Raw genomic sequence first — 13,515 nt, forward strand, 5'->3', positions numbered from 1 at the left:
CGCTTTATCCTTCTACAGGGTCGCAGGCGAGCTGGATCCTATCCCAGCTGACTACGGGCGAAAGGCGGGGTACACCCTGGACAAGTCGCCAGGTCATCACAGGGCTGACACATAGACACAGACAACCATTCACACTCACATTCACACCTACGCTCAATTTAGAGTCACCAGTTAACCTAACCTGCATGTCTTTGGACTGTGGGGGAAACCGGAGCACCCGGAGGAAACCCACGCGGACACGGGGAGAACATGCAAACTCCGCACAGAAAGGCCCTCGCCGGCCACGGGGCTCGAACCCGGACCTTCTTGCTGTGAGGCGACAGCGCTAACCACTACACCACCGTGCCGCCCCGAGTGTGAAGATCTGAATTGAAAACTTGTTTAATTTTGTAAATATGTCTTAAAACAAAATTATGAACATTTGAAAATCCAGTGTTTTATAAAATCTTCATTTCTGTCCGTTGCCCCGGTCACAAACCAGCAACCATTTTCCACTGGTTTAATTTTCCATTCATGAGAAAAAAAAAAAAAACTCAATCAGAAATTAAGACCAAAAAGCCACAAATAACGAGATTTGGAGTTTTAAATATCAGGGTAAGAATTAGAGATAAAGGCTTCTTCTTCTTGTAGATCACAATTCTGCACCTCGAAGGTTTAAAAGTAACACATCAGTGAAATCGGTCCATCCTTTGTGTTTAAACATTTAAAAGCCAGAATTTATCGGTATGTTCACTTTAAATTGTGGACACCGAGCGTGACTAATGACGGTGGAGCTCGAATGCGCCGTGTATAAATAATAGGCTCAAACTTTTGTTAATTCTCTTCAAAACAGTATCACTGATATTTATACACCTTCTCCATGAAAAAAAATATTAGGAAAATTATTGATCTCTTTTTTTTTTAGGAAGGATACAACATTTTTCTCAGTGATCTGATCTTTTGTGAGCACGAGACAGCAAAGTGTTCAGGCAATTTTATTGGAAAAACAAGTCAACATGAGGGATTCGGGGCGGCACGGTGGTGTAGTGGTTAGCGCTGTCACCTCACAGCAAGAAGGTCCGGGTTCGAGCCCCGTGGCCGGCGAGGGCCTTTCTGTGTGGAGTTTGCATGTTCTCCCCGTGTCCGCGTGGGTTTCCTCCGGGTGCTCCGGTTTCCCCCACAGTCCAAAGACATGCAGGTTAGGTTAACTGGTGACTCTAAATTGAGCGTAGGTGTGAATGTGAGTGTGAATGGTTGTCTGTGTCTATGTGTCAGCCCTGTGATGACCTGGCGACTTGTCCAGGGTGTACCCCGCCTTTCGCCCGTAGTCAGCTGGGATAGGCTCCAGCTTGCCTGCGACCCTGTAGAACAGGATAAAGCGGCTACAGATAATGAGATGAGATTATTGAGGATGAGGTTAATTTTTGGTGTAGTGGAACGTTAATGAGCTAAATTAATAATTAAGTAAATGGTAAGTCCTCAGAAAGATAGTAAGACAAATGTGTGTGTCTCGGGAGGGGCACCTGCAGAACTCGACTCATCCACTGAAAGCTGTCCTCCTCAGAGGCGTCTGGTCTCTGTTCGGCTACCACAACGATCCTCTCATCATGGAGTACACACACAGAAAACACAGCAATCCTAAACACACACACACACACACACGTGTCCAAACTTTCAGTAAATTATCTCAGAGTTACGCAGTAAGACCGTGACTTCATGGCAAATGGTGAATACGAAACCACTAAATGAGTTGCTCACCGTCCTCTGTAAACGAATTTCATTGGCTCCACCGCCAGTGCAGTCGCCACAACATCATCAGCGTTATGTCTCCTCCCACTGACCACCATCAGCCCGTCCATCTTCCCTACGACAAACAGTAGGTCGTCCTGGCAACAGCACAGGAACACAAAACGATCACCAAAACACTGCATTTTTCACCACTTCCTGTGTGGATGATTTTTTTTTGTTTGTTTGTTTTTTAATAATGTTTAGAACATTTTAAGAAAATTTCGTTTTACACTATGGAATGTATTGATCTCCTGACTCAAGGATAACAAAAGAATATATTCTTACAGTGTCTTGCAAAAGTCACAAAAATCCCCCTTGGTGTTTGTCCTGTTTTGTTGCATCACAAGCTGGAATTAAAATGGAGCTTTGGAGGGTTAGCACCATTTGATTTACATAACATGCCTACACAACATTTGATTTCTGTTTTTTTTTTTTTAATTGTGACAAACAATAATTAAGATTAAAAAGTAAAAATAAAAAAAATACAGAAATCTGGAGTGTATTCACCCCCTTTTATATGAAACCCCTAAATAAGTGTTTCCCAACCTTTCTTGAGCCACGGCACATATTTTACATTTGAAAAATCCCACAGCACACCACCAAACAAAAATATCACAAAAAAAAAAAAAAAAAAAAAAAAAATATATATATATATATATATATATATATATATATATATATATATAGACACACACACACACACACAAAGCCAAAGCCAATGGGGGGGGGGGGGGGGGGGGGGGGAATACCCCACAGGAAATTTTTGAAAAATAAGGCCTTACAAACCACTTTTCCTGCAATCTGAGCTGTAGTAGATAAAAAATATCTGTTGTATTTTTTATATATTTACATGAAAATATGTTTCAAATCAATAGGAGTATTGTTTGAATTCAAAATAAAATCGCATTCTACATTCAAGGGTATGGTTATAATTCATGATCAACAAAAATGACAAACTAAATTCACATTAAACTTAAGTTCTATTAATTATCAAAATGTTCATATATTCATACATGTCAACCTTTGGTCAATCAAACCTGTATAACCAACCTCCAAAATCCGTATTTCCCTTATAAAATCCGTATAAGCTGCAAATTAAAATAATTTACCTAAAATTTGAATGATAATTAACAATGATATATCCCAGTTACTTTTTATTCAATATTAATAACAATAAACCTTCAGAATGAATACAAAGCTCCAATGTTTGACAAAAACACAAAGTGTTATCAGCGTAGTTACGAAGGAAATACTTCGTTGTTTGGAGACAGGTTTCACCGAGCGGCTATTATGCACGAGACTTCATATTAGCCACAAAGTCAGGAAAATCTGTTCGTAAAATTACGTTATAATGACCAAATACACTGAAAAGTATTTTTCCAGTCTCACCTGTGAAAGGTAATCCCATGTGATCTCGTTTGGACGGTAAACCTGTTGGTACAGTTAAACGCAGCACATGAATGAGGCATCTTTATTCTCGGCTACTGTCTAGACCAGGCCTCTTCAAATGGTGGCCCTGGGGCCAGATGCGGCCCTTGAGATGATTTCTAGTGGCCCCCGAAGTGTAATGTGATTTAGTTATTACACGCGAGAGTGAATAGATTCCGTAAACACGTCCGTAGGCTATGGCGTTAAGATGCGAGGTCCAACATCGGATAGATTGCCTGCATTTTTGTATGCTGTACCGGCACACACCAGCAGATGGCACCCATTAATACTTTTACGGAAAGCCTCTGTTTTTTGGTCCAGAGCCGTGTGTTGCCCAGAAATCCGTTGGTTGGATACCAACCAACCAATCAATAATGAAAAAAAATGCAACAGAAGAAGAATCATTAGACCGGAAATATGTTTTAACAGACCAGACAAAGCAAACAAATGCAAGCACGTCTTTATCTACCCAACGAAAAAGAAAAGTTGACTCGGAAAACAGGCAGTTTAATAGCGAATGGACTGATAAGTATGCATTTATCGCAGTTAATGCTAAACCAGTTTGTCTTATCTGCAACGAATGCATTGCGGTGTGTAAAGATTTTAAATTGAGGCGTCATTTCAAGACTGCTCATGCTAAATTCGACACTAGTTTCCCGCCGGGCTCCGTTGCTCGGAGGGAGAAGATATCAGCGCTCACATCATGTTATGAGCAAAGACGTCGAATATTGTTTCAGACCAGTACGGATCAAGAGAGGACAACGGCAGCATCTTTGCGAGTGGCATGGATTTTGGGGAAAAAGAAATCGCCATTTACGTACTCGGAGACGGTCAAAGAGTGTATGCTAGCGTCAATTGAGGAGGCCGTAGCAGACGAGAAAACTCGGAAAAACGTTCTGGACATCATCAAGCAAATTCCATTGTCTGACACAACAAATATGAGGAGAGTGGAGTGCCTTGCATCTGACGTTTTCGAGACGCTTTTGGACAAACTGAGGAAGGCCGAGGTGATGTCGTTGGCCGTGGATGAGTCCACGGATAACAGTGACGTTGCCCAGCTGTGCCTTTACGTGTGTTTTTTTGATGGTGAATGTTTTCGGGAGGATTTGCTTGGATTAATTCCTATGGAGGGTCGTACTACTGGGGAGATTTTATTTAACAAGATTACTACATTCTTCACTGAAAACAACCTGGATTTGGCACGCATAAACATGCTGCTTACTGACGGTGCTCCCTCCATGGCAGGCAGAGAACAAGGGCTCGCTGCGCGAATGACAGCAGTAGCTCCTCAGTTGCGATCGCTGCATTGCCTCATCCACCAAAGCCTATTGTGCGCGAAGCTCAGTGGCGAATTGAAAAAGTGCATGGACACTGTGATGGCAATAATAAACTTCGTGCGGTGCAACTCTAGCTTACAGCACCGGCTTTTCCGCCAGCTGTTGATTGACATGTCAGCCGAACACAGTGATTTACTAATTCAGAATGACATTAGGTGGCTGAGCAAGGGAAATGCATTGAAACGTTTCAATGAACTACGAGAGGAAATACTGGTGTTTCTCCGGTCGTCAGGATCGAAAAAAGCTGCAAACTTTCTGCCTATAATGGAAAACGAAGAGTTCAATGCAACTGTTTGTTTTTTGAGTGATGTTTTCCAACATTTGAACCAAATCAACACGGAGTTGCAGGGCAGGGGGAAAACAGTCGTTGAACTTGCGGAGAGACTTACTGCTTTTCAAAGAAAGCTCTCGCTGTTCTCAGCTGATCTGCGCCCAGGGAAGATGCTCCACTTCCCAGCACTGAGGACATCTGGCCTGCACATTACCCAGGTGATGTCGAGCTTTATTGACTCTTTGAGAAACAATTTTGCCACTAGGTTTAGTGATTTCAGCATCCCTACTGAAGTGCTGCGATTTGTTAAGGACCCTTTCAGTGTCGATGTCGAGACAGACTTTGGACTGAAAGCGAAGGAGGTGCTGTCTACTTTGGATGAGGGGTCTTTACAGCTCGAACTTATTGACATCCAGTCAACAGATGAGCTGAGGCAGTCATTCCAGCAGGCAGGTTTTGAGAAGTTCTGGACCCATGCAGTCAGCCAAGACAAATTTCCACACTCAAGGAACCTTGCACTTTTTCTTTTGACAATGTTTGGCTCAACATACACATGTGAGTCATCATTCTCACACATGAATGCAATCAAAACACACAATCGCATATCACTTACTGACCAGCATCTCCACCACTCTCTGCGCATTGCCCTGACCTCATACACACCTGACTTTACTTCTCTGGCCAAATCAAAAAAATGCCATTTCTCACATTAAGATAACATGTGCCACTACAAAAAAGAAGAAAGATAATCTGAGGTATTCATATTGCTGTTTGGAGGGCAGGTAGGCCTGTCACCCTGGGTGGAGGTGTTGAGGGGAATTTTCAATTTCAGTGATGCTGAGCCTGATGTTTTTGTTAATTTTGGCCAAATCAAAAAATGCCATTTCTCACATTAAGATAAGATGTGCCATTACAAAAAAGAAGGGAGATCATTTGGATTTATTTTTTTTAAAAATGTGTTGCTGTTAATAGTTGTTTTTAGCTGTTTTTTTTTTTCTTTTAGTTTACCTCTTAGCTTCTTGAGGTATCCATATTACTGTTTGGAGGGCAGGTAGGCCTGTCACCCTGGGTGGGGGTGTTGAGGGGAATTTTCAATTTCAGTGATGTTGAGCCTGATGTTTTTTGCTCATTTCATTTTCTGTGTTCTGCACAGAATTCTAATAAATTGAATATATCCGCAGCGATGTTTTGAGTTCACTGCTTTAATTGATACCTTGATAAGTCAAATTGCCCGGCCCCTGGTTTAGTTTCAGTTTGATGAACTGGCCCCAGTCCCAAACTAGTTGAATAGCCCTGGTCTAGACGCTATACCAGAGATGGCTGAAGAATCTCCACTTTGCCACATCCAATATGGCGGCGAGGATGACGTATGATTCTACGCAGAAGGCGGCGTCTATGTTTATATGTCTATGACTTCACGGTTGGCGGGATTCTCGCAATGCAGTGTGCGCATGATCAAAAGTGGAACGAAGTCTCGCTACTACAAGATAACGCGCGATTTCATAAGACTCTTTACTGGCTGTCTGTGGTGTACAGTACGTTTGTAAATGTTATGCGCTCTTTTATCATCGTGGGAATTGATCTTTCATCTCATCTCATTATCTGTAGCCGCTTTATCCTTCTACAGGGTCGCAGGCAAGCTGGATCCTATCCCAGCTGACTACGGGCGAGAGGCGGGGTACACCCTGGACAAGTCGCCAGGTCATCACAGGGCTGACACATAGACACAGACAACCATTCACACTCACATTCACACCTACGCTCAATTTAGAGTCACCAGTTAACCTAACCTGCATGTCTTTGGACTGTGGGGGAAACCGGAGCACCCGGAGGAAACCCACGCGGACACGGGGAGAACATGCAAACTCCACACAGAAAGGCCCTCGCCGGCCACGGGGCTCGAACCCAGGACCTTCTTGCTGTGAGGCGACAGCGCTAACCACTACACCACCGTGCCGCCCTTGGGAATTGATTATAGCTCTAAATAAATATTGAAGTTTTTTTAAAGAATCCGTATAACTTTATTTATACGCCCGTATACTACGTTTATTGAATCAAATCTGTATAAAATACGGACATTCCGTATAGATTGACATGTATGTATATTAAATAAAATTTCTTAGGGTGACTGACCTTTTCTCCCTATGTCCTCATTAGTTGCATATGGTTTCTTCAAGAAGTCTTTTGAAATATTTAAGTTTTCAAAACTGTCAGCATTAATTCAGATTTGCTGACTATCATATACATGTTCAGCGTAGTAAATCAAACGAATGCTAAGTTTATGGGATAATGTCTATGTACACTTTATACAATTATTCATAGTTCACAGTCACTTCTCATTTTCATTTAATCATTTCGACTTCTTCAGCTTTTTGGCCAAAGACGAAAGCTTGTCAGTCCTCTCTTTTGTAAGAACTGTTATGATTGGCTATCATGCTCTCGCCATCGATGTTTTGGCCAATTACATTGTAGATAACACGTATTCTATCGCGAGACTTAGCGAGACTAAAGATGGCGAAAATGTAAACATGTAATATCGTCGTAGGAATGAATTACGCTTGAGTATCACGAAGGAACATACCCCAACCCCCTCAATAAATGAAAAAAAAAAAACTCAACGGATTTGGCATAATATAAAAAGGTCGATTTTTACTCAGAAAAAGCGGAAATCCGCCGAAAAGCGGAAAACTCTCATCCCTGCTATCGCTATCACCGCCGTCACACCCGAAGCATTACTAATTCTATTGTTGGAATGCCAACAAGTAGATACACAGGTTAATTAGCTACCTGCTGCCATCTATTGGAAGAGTATTTAATTGTTCTGCCGGTCACTATACGTCACCGGCATAGATGAACGAAGACAAATTATTTGCAGTAAATAAATAATTTTCGGAACAATTAAGTGAAATTAGATAATGTCCCACGGTACACCTGATGATCTCTCACGGCACACGAATGTGGTTGGGAAACACTGCCCTAAATAAGAGCTGCTCCAACCAATTGACTTCATAAGTCACATAATTAAATGATTAAGATCCACCTGTGTGCAATCAAAGTGTCACATGTTCTGTCACATGATGTCTGTATAAATCACCCTGTTCTGGAAGGACCCTGACTCTGCAACACTACTGAGCAAGCAACATGAAAACCAAGGAGCCTCCAAACAGGTCAGAGACAAAGTAGTGGAGAAGTATAGATCAGGGTTGGGTTATAAAAAATATCCCAAACTTTGAATATCCCACGGAGCTCCATTAAATCCATTATAGCAAAATAGAAAGAATATGGCACCACTACAAACCTGACAAGAGAAGGCTCCGCCCACCAAAACTCACAGACCAGGCAAGGAGGGCATTAATCAGAGATGCAACAAAGACCCCAACGATAACACTGAAGGAGCCGCAAAGATCCACAGTGGAGATGGGAGGATCTGTCCATAGGATCACTTTAAACCGTACACTCCACAGAGTAGGTGGGGCTTTAGGGAAGAGTGGCCAGAAAAAAGTCACTGCTTAAGAAAGCACGTTTGGAGTTTGCCCAACAGCACATGGAAGAAGATTCTCTGGTCAAATGACACCAAAACTTATCTTTTTGGCCATCATGGGAAACACCATATGTGGCGCAAACCCAACACCCTGAGAACCCCATTCCTACAGTGAAGCATGGTGGTGGCAGCATCATGCTGTGGGGATGGTTTTCATCTGCAGGGACAGGAAAGCTGGTCAGGACTGAAGGAAAGATGAATGGCACTAAATACAGGGCAATTCTGGAGGAAAACCTGTTTGAGTCGGCCAGAGGTTTGAGACTGGGACGAAGGTTCGCGTCCCAGCAGGACAAGGACCCTAAACATACTGCTAAAGCTACAGTGGAGTGGTTTAAAGGGAAACATTTAAATGTCTTGGAATGGTCTAGTCAAAGCCCAGACCTCAATCCAATTGAGAATCAGTGGCATAACTTGAAGATTGCTGTACACCAACGCAACCCATCTAACTTGAAGGAGTTGGAGCAGTTTTGCCTTGAGGAATGGGCAAAAATCCCAGTAGCTAGATGTGCTAAGCTAATAGACACATACCCCAAGAGACTTGCAGCTGTAATTGCAGCAAAAGGTGGCTCTATAAAGCATTGACTTTGGGGGGTGAATACCTATGCACACTCCAGATTTCTGTTTTTTCATCTTAATTATTGTTTGTGTCACAATAAAACAACAATTTTCACCTTTAAAGTGGTCGGCATGTTGTGTAAATCAAATGGTGCTAACCCTCCAAAAATCCATTTTAATTCCAGCTTGTAATGCGACAAAACACCAAGGGGGATGAATACTTTTGTCAGACACTGTAGTTATGAATCTGAAGTTCTGTCATTGTCATCAGTAATAGTTGTAATCATGAAGCTAGAAGGGACTCGGAGAGCACAAGCCTCGGCCAAGGACAACAGTCGACTCTTGTATGATATACAAATCTGCAACCGTAACCACTTTATCACTTTATACTGTATGTCTGGATATGTGCCAACATCTGTACCCCAGAGGATGAGTGGTACGTGTGAATGTGGATTGTTAGCTGGAGTTATCGTATTCCTACACTGGCTATGTTTTGTAACTATTGAACTTCACTTCCATTTACAAGATTTTAAGATGTATGACATTGTTGAGCACCATGTCTTGTTATATAATGCTAGTGAACGCGAAAAATTCATGACTTGGATCTACACCGAAAATGAACGGGTTCTTCCTTGGCCCATGCTGTACTGTTCCACCAAGTTTCATGGAATCGGGGTCAGCAGGTTTTGCGCAATCCTGCTTACAAGCTGACAAATAAGCAAACCAACAGCACTGAAAACATAACCTTCATGGCGGAGGTAACAACAAGCCACACAGATGTTATTAAAAACACTTGGGAAATTAATTTACAGTTCAGCAGGGCTTGTCCAGGCTTACCTGTGCTCGAACCTTCAATGCTGATGATGAGTAAAGAGTACTAAATAAAGCAACTTTTAAATGTTGTTCTCAGAAATTATCATTCAAGCAGGCGTCTTGTTTTTAATGGAATTGTAGCACCTGGTGTTTTTGCTTGAAGTGACAGGAAATATCAGCAGAACAAACACATACTGAGCAAATCATCTGAATATCTGGCACCCATAATGTTAAATTTGTTTAAATTAGTTGTAAACAAGAACACACTGTATGTGACTGATACCAGAAAAAAAAAAAAAAAGTGATGGGATACCGCCGAGTCTAACTGTGGTGTTGATGTTGGACTCAAACTTGTAATGTAAACTGACCGGTCCGATGAAGCCGAGCAACGAGGTGCGAGTGAACGGTCGATCACTGACAGGAGAACCAGACGCAGTCACTGGAATCGTCTGGAAGCAGAAACAACACAGAAGTTACCACATGTAATTTATTCGAGCTTCATTTAAACACCAGCAGCACACAGGTTCATATTCACTCTATATTATACAGTATGAAGTTTATCTTCTTGTGTTGAAAAACTCGCATTTTTCATACGAAATACATCGCGGATCTCATCTCATCTCATCTCATCTCATCTCATTATCTGTAGCCGCTTTATCCTGTTCTACAGGGTCGCAGGCAAGCTGGAGCCTATCCCAGCTGACTACGGGCGAAAGGCGGGGTACACCCTGGACAAGTCGCCAGGTCATCACAGGGCTGACACATAGACACAGACAACCATTCACACTCACATTCACACCTACGCTCAATTTAGAGTCACCAGTTAACCTAACCTGCATGTCTTTGGACTGTGGGGGAAACCGGAGCACCCGGAGGAAACCCACGCGGACACGGGGAGAACATGCAAACTCCACACAGAAAGGCCCTCGCCGGCCCCGGGGCTCGAACCCGGACCTTCTTGCTGTGAGGTGACAGCGCTAACCACTACACCACCGTGCCGCCCACATCGCGGATCTGTGTGACGTATTTAAATAATATTGGCTGGTGTTGAGTGGTCTATCAGATATATTCCATTCAGCTAGCATGATACTGAACAAGTCGAAGATGAGTAGCTGAATGGAATATATCTGATATACCATGAAAAAAGCCAGCCAATATTATTATTATTATTATTATTATTATACATACACACTCTCTTCATATCAGCATTCTCGAAGGCCAATGGTAGCTTATCTGCGACTCGGTGCTGTTAGCGCAGTAGTCCGGTTACCTTCTAGCGGGCGTAGTGTTAGCGAAGGCCAACGCTAGCGCAGTCGAGCCGATTATTATTATTATTATTATTATTTTCCCTGTGTAATTTACTAAGTTACTTTTAAAATCAACATCGACAGCTCCACACAACGGAGCGACCTGGCAGCCAAAATTCTCTCACAATCTTCCGCTTTTAACGAAGCAAACCTGGCGGCCATGTTTGTTTACAAACTCTCACAGTCACTCGCTAGTGTGGAAGTTTCACATTTCTGACGTGTCTCTTTTCCAGTTTTTCGATGTCCGTTGGTATGTTTTTCTCTTGTAAATATGCACGAAGAATATCTAATGAAGTTTTCGTAGCCTTTCGGGTGTTCACTGCGTCTTCGGTTTCAATTTTCAGTTTATTTATTTAGTGCTTAATTATAGCAACACTAATCCTAGCAGTAGCACTGGATCAGCCTCGTCTTCTCTCTTTCCCAGCCGACAAAGAAATGATTGTGTGCGTGCGCAACAGAAAAGCTTTGTCATTGGATCTTCGCATGAGCTCTGATGTGTGACGTCATGTTGTCTTGACAACGTGCAATATTATAACAATATCGCACACTTATTCTCCATTGGGGAGAGTGGCGTAATACATGTAGGATAAGCAATATGCTAAAAATATTGCATGCTATCAAACCAAATGAATGAAACTAGAAGGGAATAGAACACGTTTTTATTCTATTGAAAAAGTGTCCTGTGTGTATAATAATTCCTGAGATTTCACTCTGATGATGTCACTCCCAGTGTTTTCCTGCTGACTAGACGTGCGTTTTCAAAATGGCAAACCGGTTCAAAATTAAAATTCTTTTGATTAACTTGCGTATTTTTTGTGGATGTGTCCAAATAATATAAAGAACCTTACACAGTTGTGTGAAGATATGAAGTTTATCTTCTCATGTTGAAAATATATTCACTACTCGAAGATAAACTTCATATCTTTGCGCGACCGTGTAATGGCCTTTCCACCGTATATATGCTAACTGCACAGGGTGTAACAATTAATACTATATTAGACTCTACATAGTGTGTTAGATGTCTAATAATTATAAAATTGACTACTGTACATGGTTTATTATGTATGTTACATTTATTCTTTTTTATGAAATAAATGCATAAATGCTATACAGCTATTCAATATCTTTTTTTCCTGCATCAAAAGATGTAAGACTATGATGATGTACTCTTAGGTAAAACAAACAAATAAACAAACAAACAAACAAACAAACAAACAAACAAACAAACAAACAAAATGGAGCTGAGGCAGGGGATAATATTCTGAGGGAAAAAATAACTCAGGATTTCTGAGATCCAAATCACACATTTACAAGAAAAGACCTCAGATTTTCTCCGAGATTATAAAGTCATAAATTTGCGAGAACAAAGCAGAGAAATTCTGTGATTAATAAACCACAGATTTACAAGAAAAAAAGAAAGAAAGAAAAAAAAAACCGTCATGCTTCTCAGCTTCCTGGCTGCAGTCTATTCTGGAAAATGTAGCTAAAAATCTCTTCACAATTTATTCTTTTATATTGTGTGATTAAGGTGGAAAGACTGCATTTCCTACAACTCTCAGCTCGGCCGTGGCGTCTGTGGTGTGATGACATTAATCCAAACCCTGCAATCACAAGCAATCTGGTTCCTTTAGAAAAAAAAAAAAAAACAAACTCACTGTTTTTCTAAGAGTTTTTCTTCTAAATTTGTGATTTTTTTTTATCTCAGAATTCATATTTTTTTCCTTTCTCTTCAATTTGTGACTTTTTAATCCCATAATTTCAGACTTTTTTTCTTTGAAATTTGTGACTATTTAATCTCAGAATTTCTGAGGTTTTTGTTCTTTCTCTTCAATTTGTGACTTTTAATCCTATAAATTCTGATTTTTTTTTCTTCTAAATTTGTGACTTTTTAATCTCAGAATTTCTGAGGTTTTTTTTTCTAAATTTGTGACTATTTCAGAATTTCTGGTTTTTTTCTTTCTAAATTTGCGACTTTTTAAAATCAGAATTTCAAAGTTTTTTCTTTCTCTTAAATTTGTGACTTTTTAATCCCATAATTTCTGTTTTTTTCTTTGAGATTTGTGACTTTTTAATCTCAGAATTTCTGAATTTTTTTCTAAACTTGTGACTGTTTAATCTCAGAATTTCTGATTTTTTTCTCTCTAAATTTGTGACTTTTTAATCTCAGAATTAGATTTTTTTCCTCTAAATGTGTGATTTTTTAATCTGAGTTTCTGAGGGTTTTTTTTTTTCTTTCTCTTCAATTTGTGATTTTTAATCCCATAATTTCTTTTTTTCCTCTAAATTTGTGACTTTTTAATCCAGTAATTTCTGATTTTTTTCCTCCAAATTTGTGGGTTTTTTTTAAATCTTGAAATTTCGGGGGGGGGGGGGTTGCTCCTAAATTTGTGAGTATCTAATCTCAGAATTTCTGTTTTGTTTTTCTCACAAACAATGACTTTATCATCTCAGCGAATATCCACATTGTTTCTCATATATCTCTGACTTAAATCTCAG

At 40.7% G+C, this 13,515-nt stretch overlaps 1 protein-coding gene across 4 annotated transcripts in view; it reads right to left on the reverse strand.

Moving 5' to 3' along the window:
* The window catches only part of dip2a (disco-interacting protein 2 homolog A), a 333,910-nt gene that overhangs the window by 56,932 nt on the left and 263,463 nt on the right, over nucleotides 1-13,515 (reverse strand). For all 4 annotated transcript variants that reach the window (XR_009655398.1, XM_060930430.1, XM_060930429.1 and 1 more), the window contains 3 exons: nucleotides 10,081-10,161; nucleotides 1,738-1,865; nucleotides 1,503-1,617 (listed from right to left, as the gene is read on the reverse strand). Coding sequence is in view for 3 of the 4 variants with exons in the window: in XM_060930430.1 (XP_060786413.1) it covers nucleotides 1,503-1,617; nucleotides 1,738-1,865; nucleotides 10,081-10,161 (324 nt within the window). In the remaining variant the exon portion in view is untranslated. The remainder of the gene's footprint in view (nucleotides 1-1,502; nucleotides 1,618-1,737; nucleotides 1,866-10,080; nucleotides 10,162-13,515) is intronic.

The sequence above is a fragment of the Neoarius graeffei genome, chromosome 9 (assembly GCF_027579695.1).
Source record: "Neoarius graeffei isolate fNeoGra1 chromosome 9, fNeoGra1.pri, whole genome shotgun sequence".
NCBI classification, from domain to species: domain Eukaryota; kingdom Metazoa; phylum Chordata; class Actinopteri; order Siluriformes; family Ariidae; genus Neoarius; species Neoarius graeffei.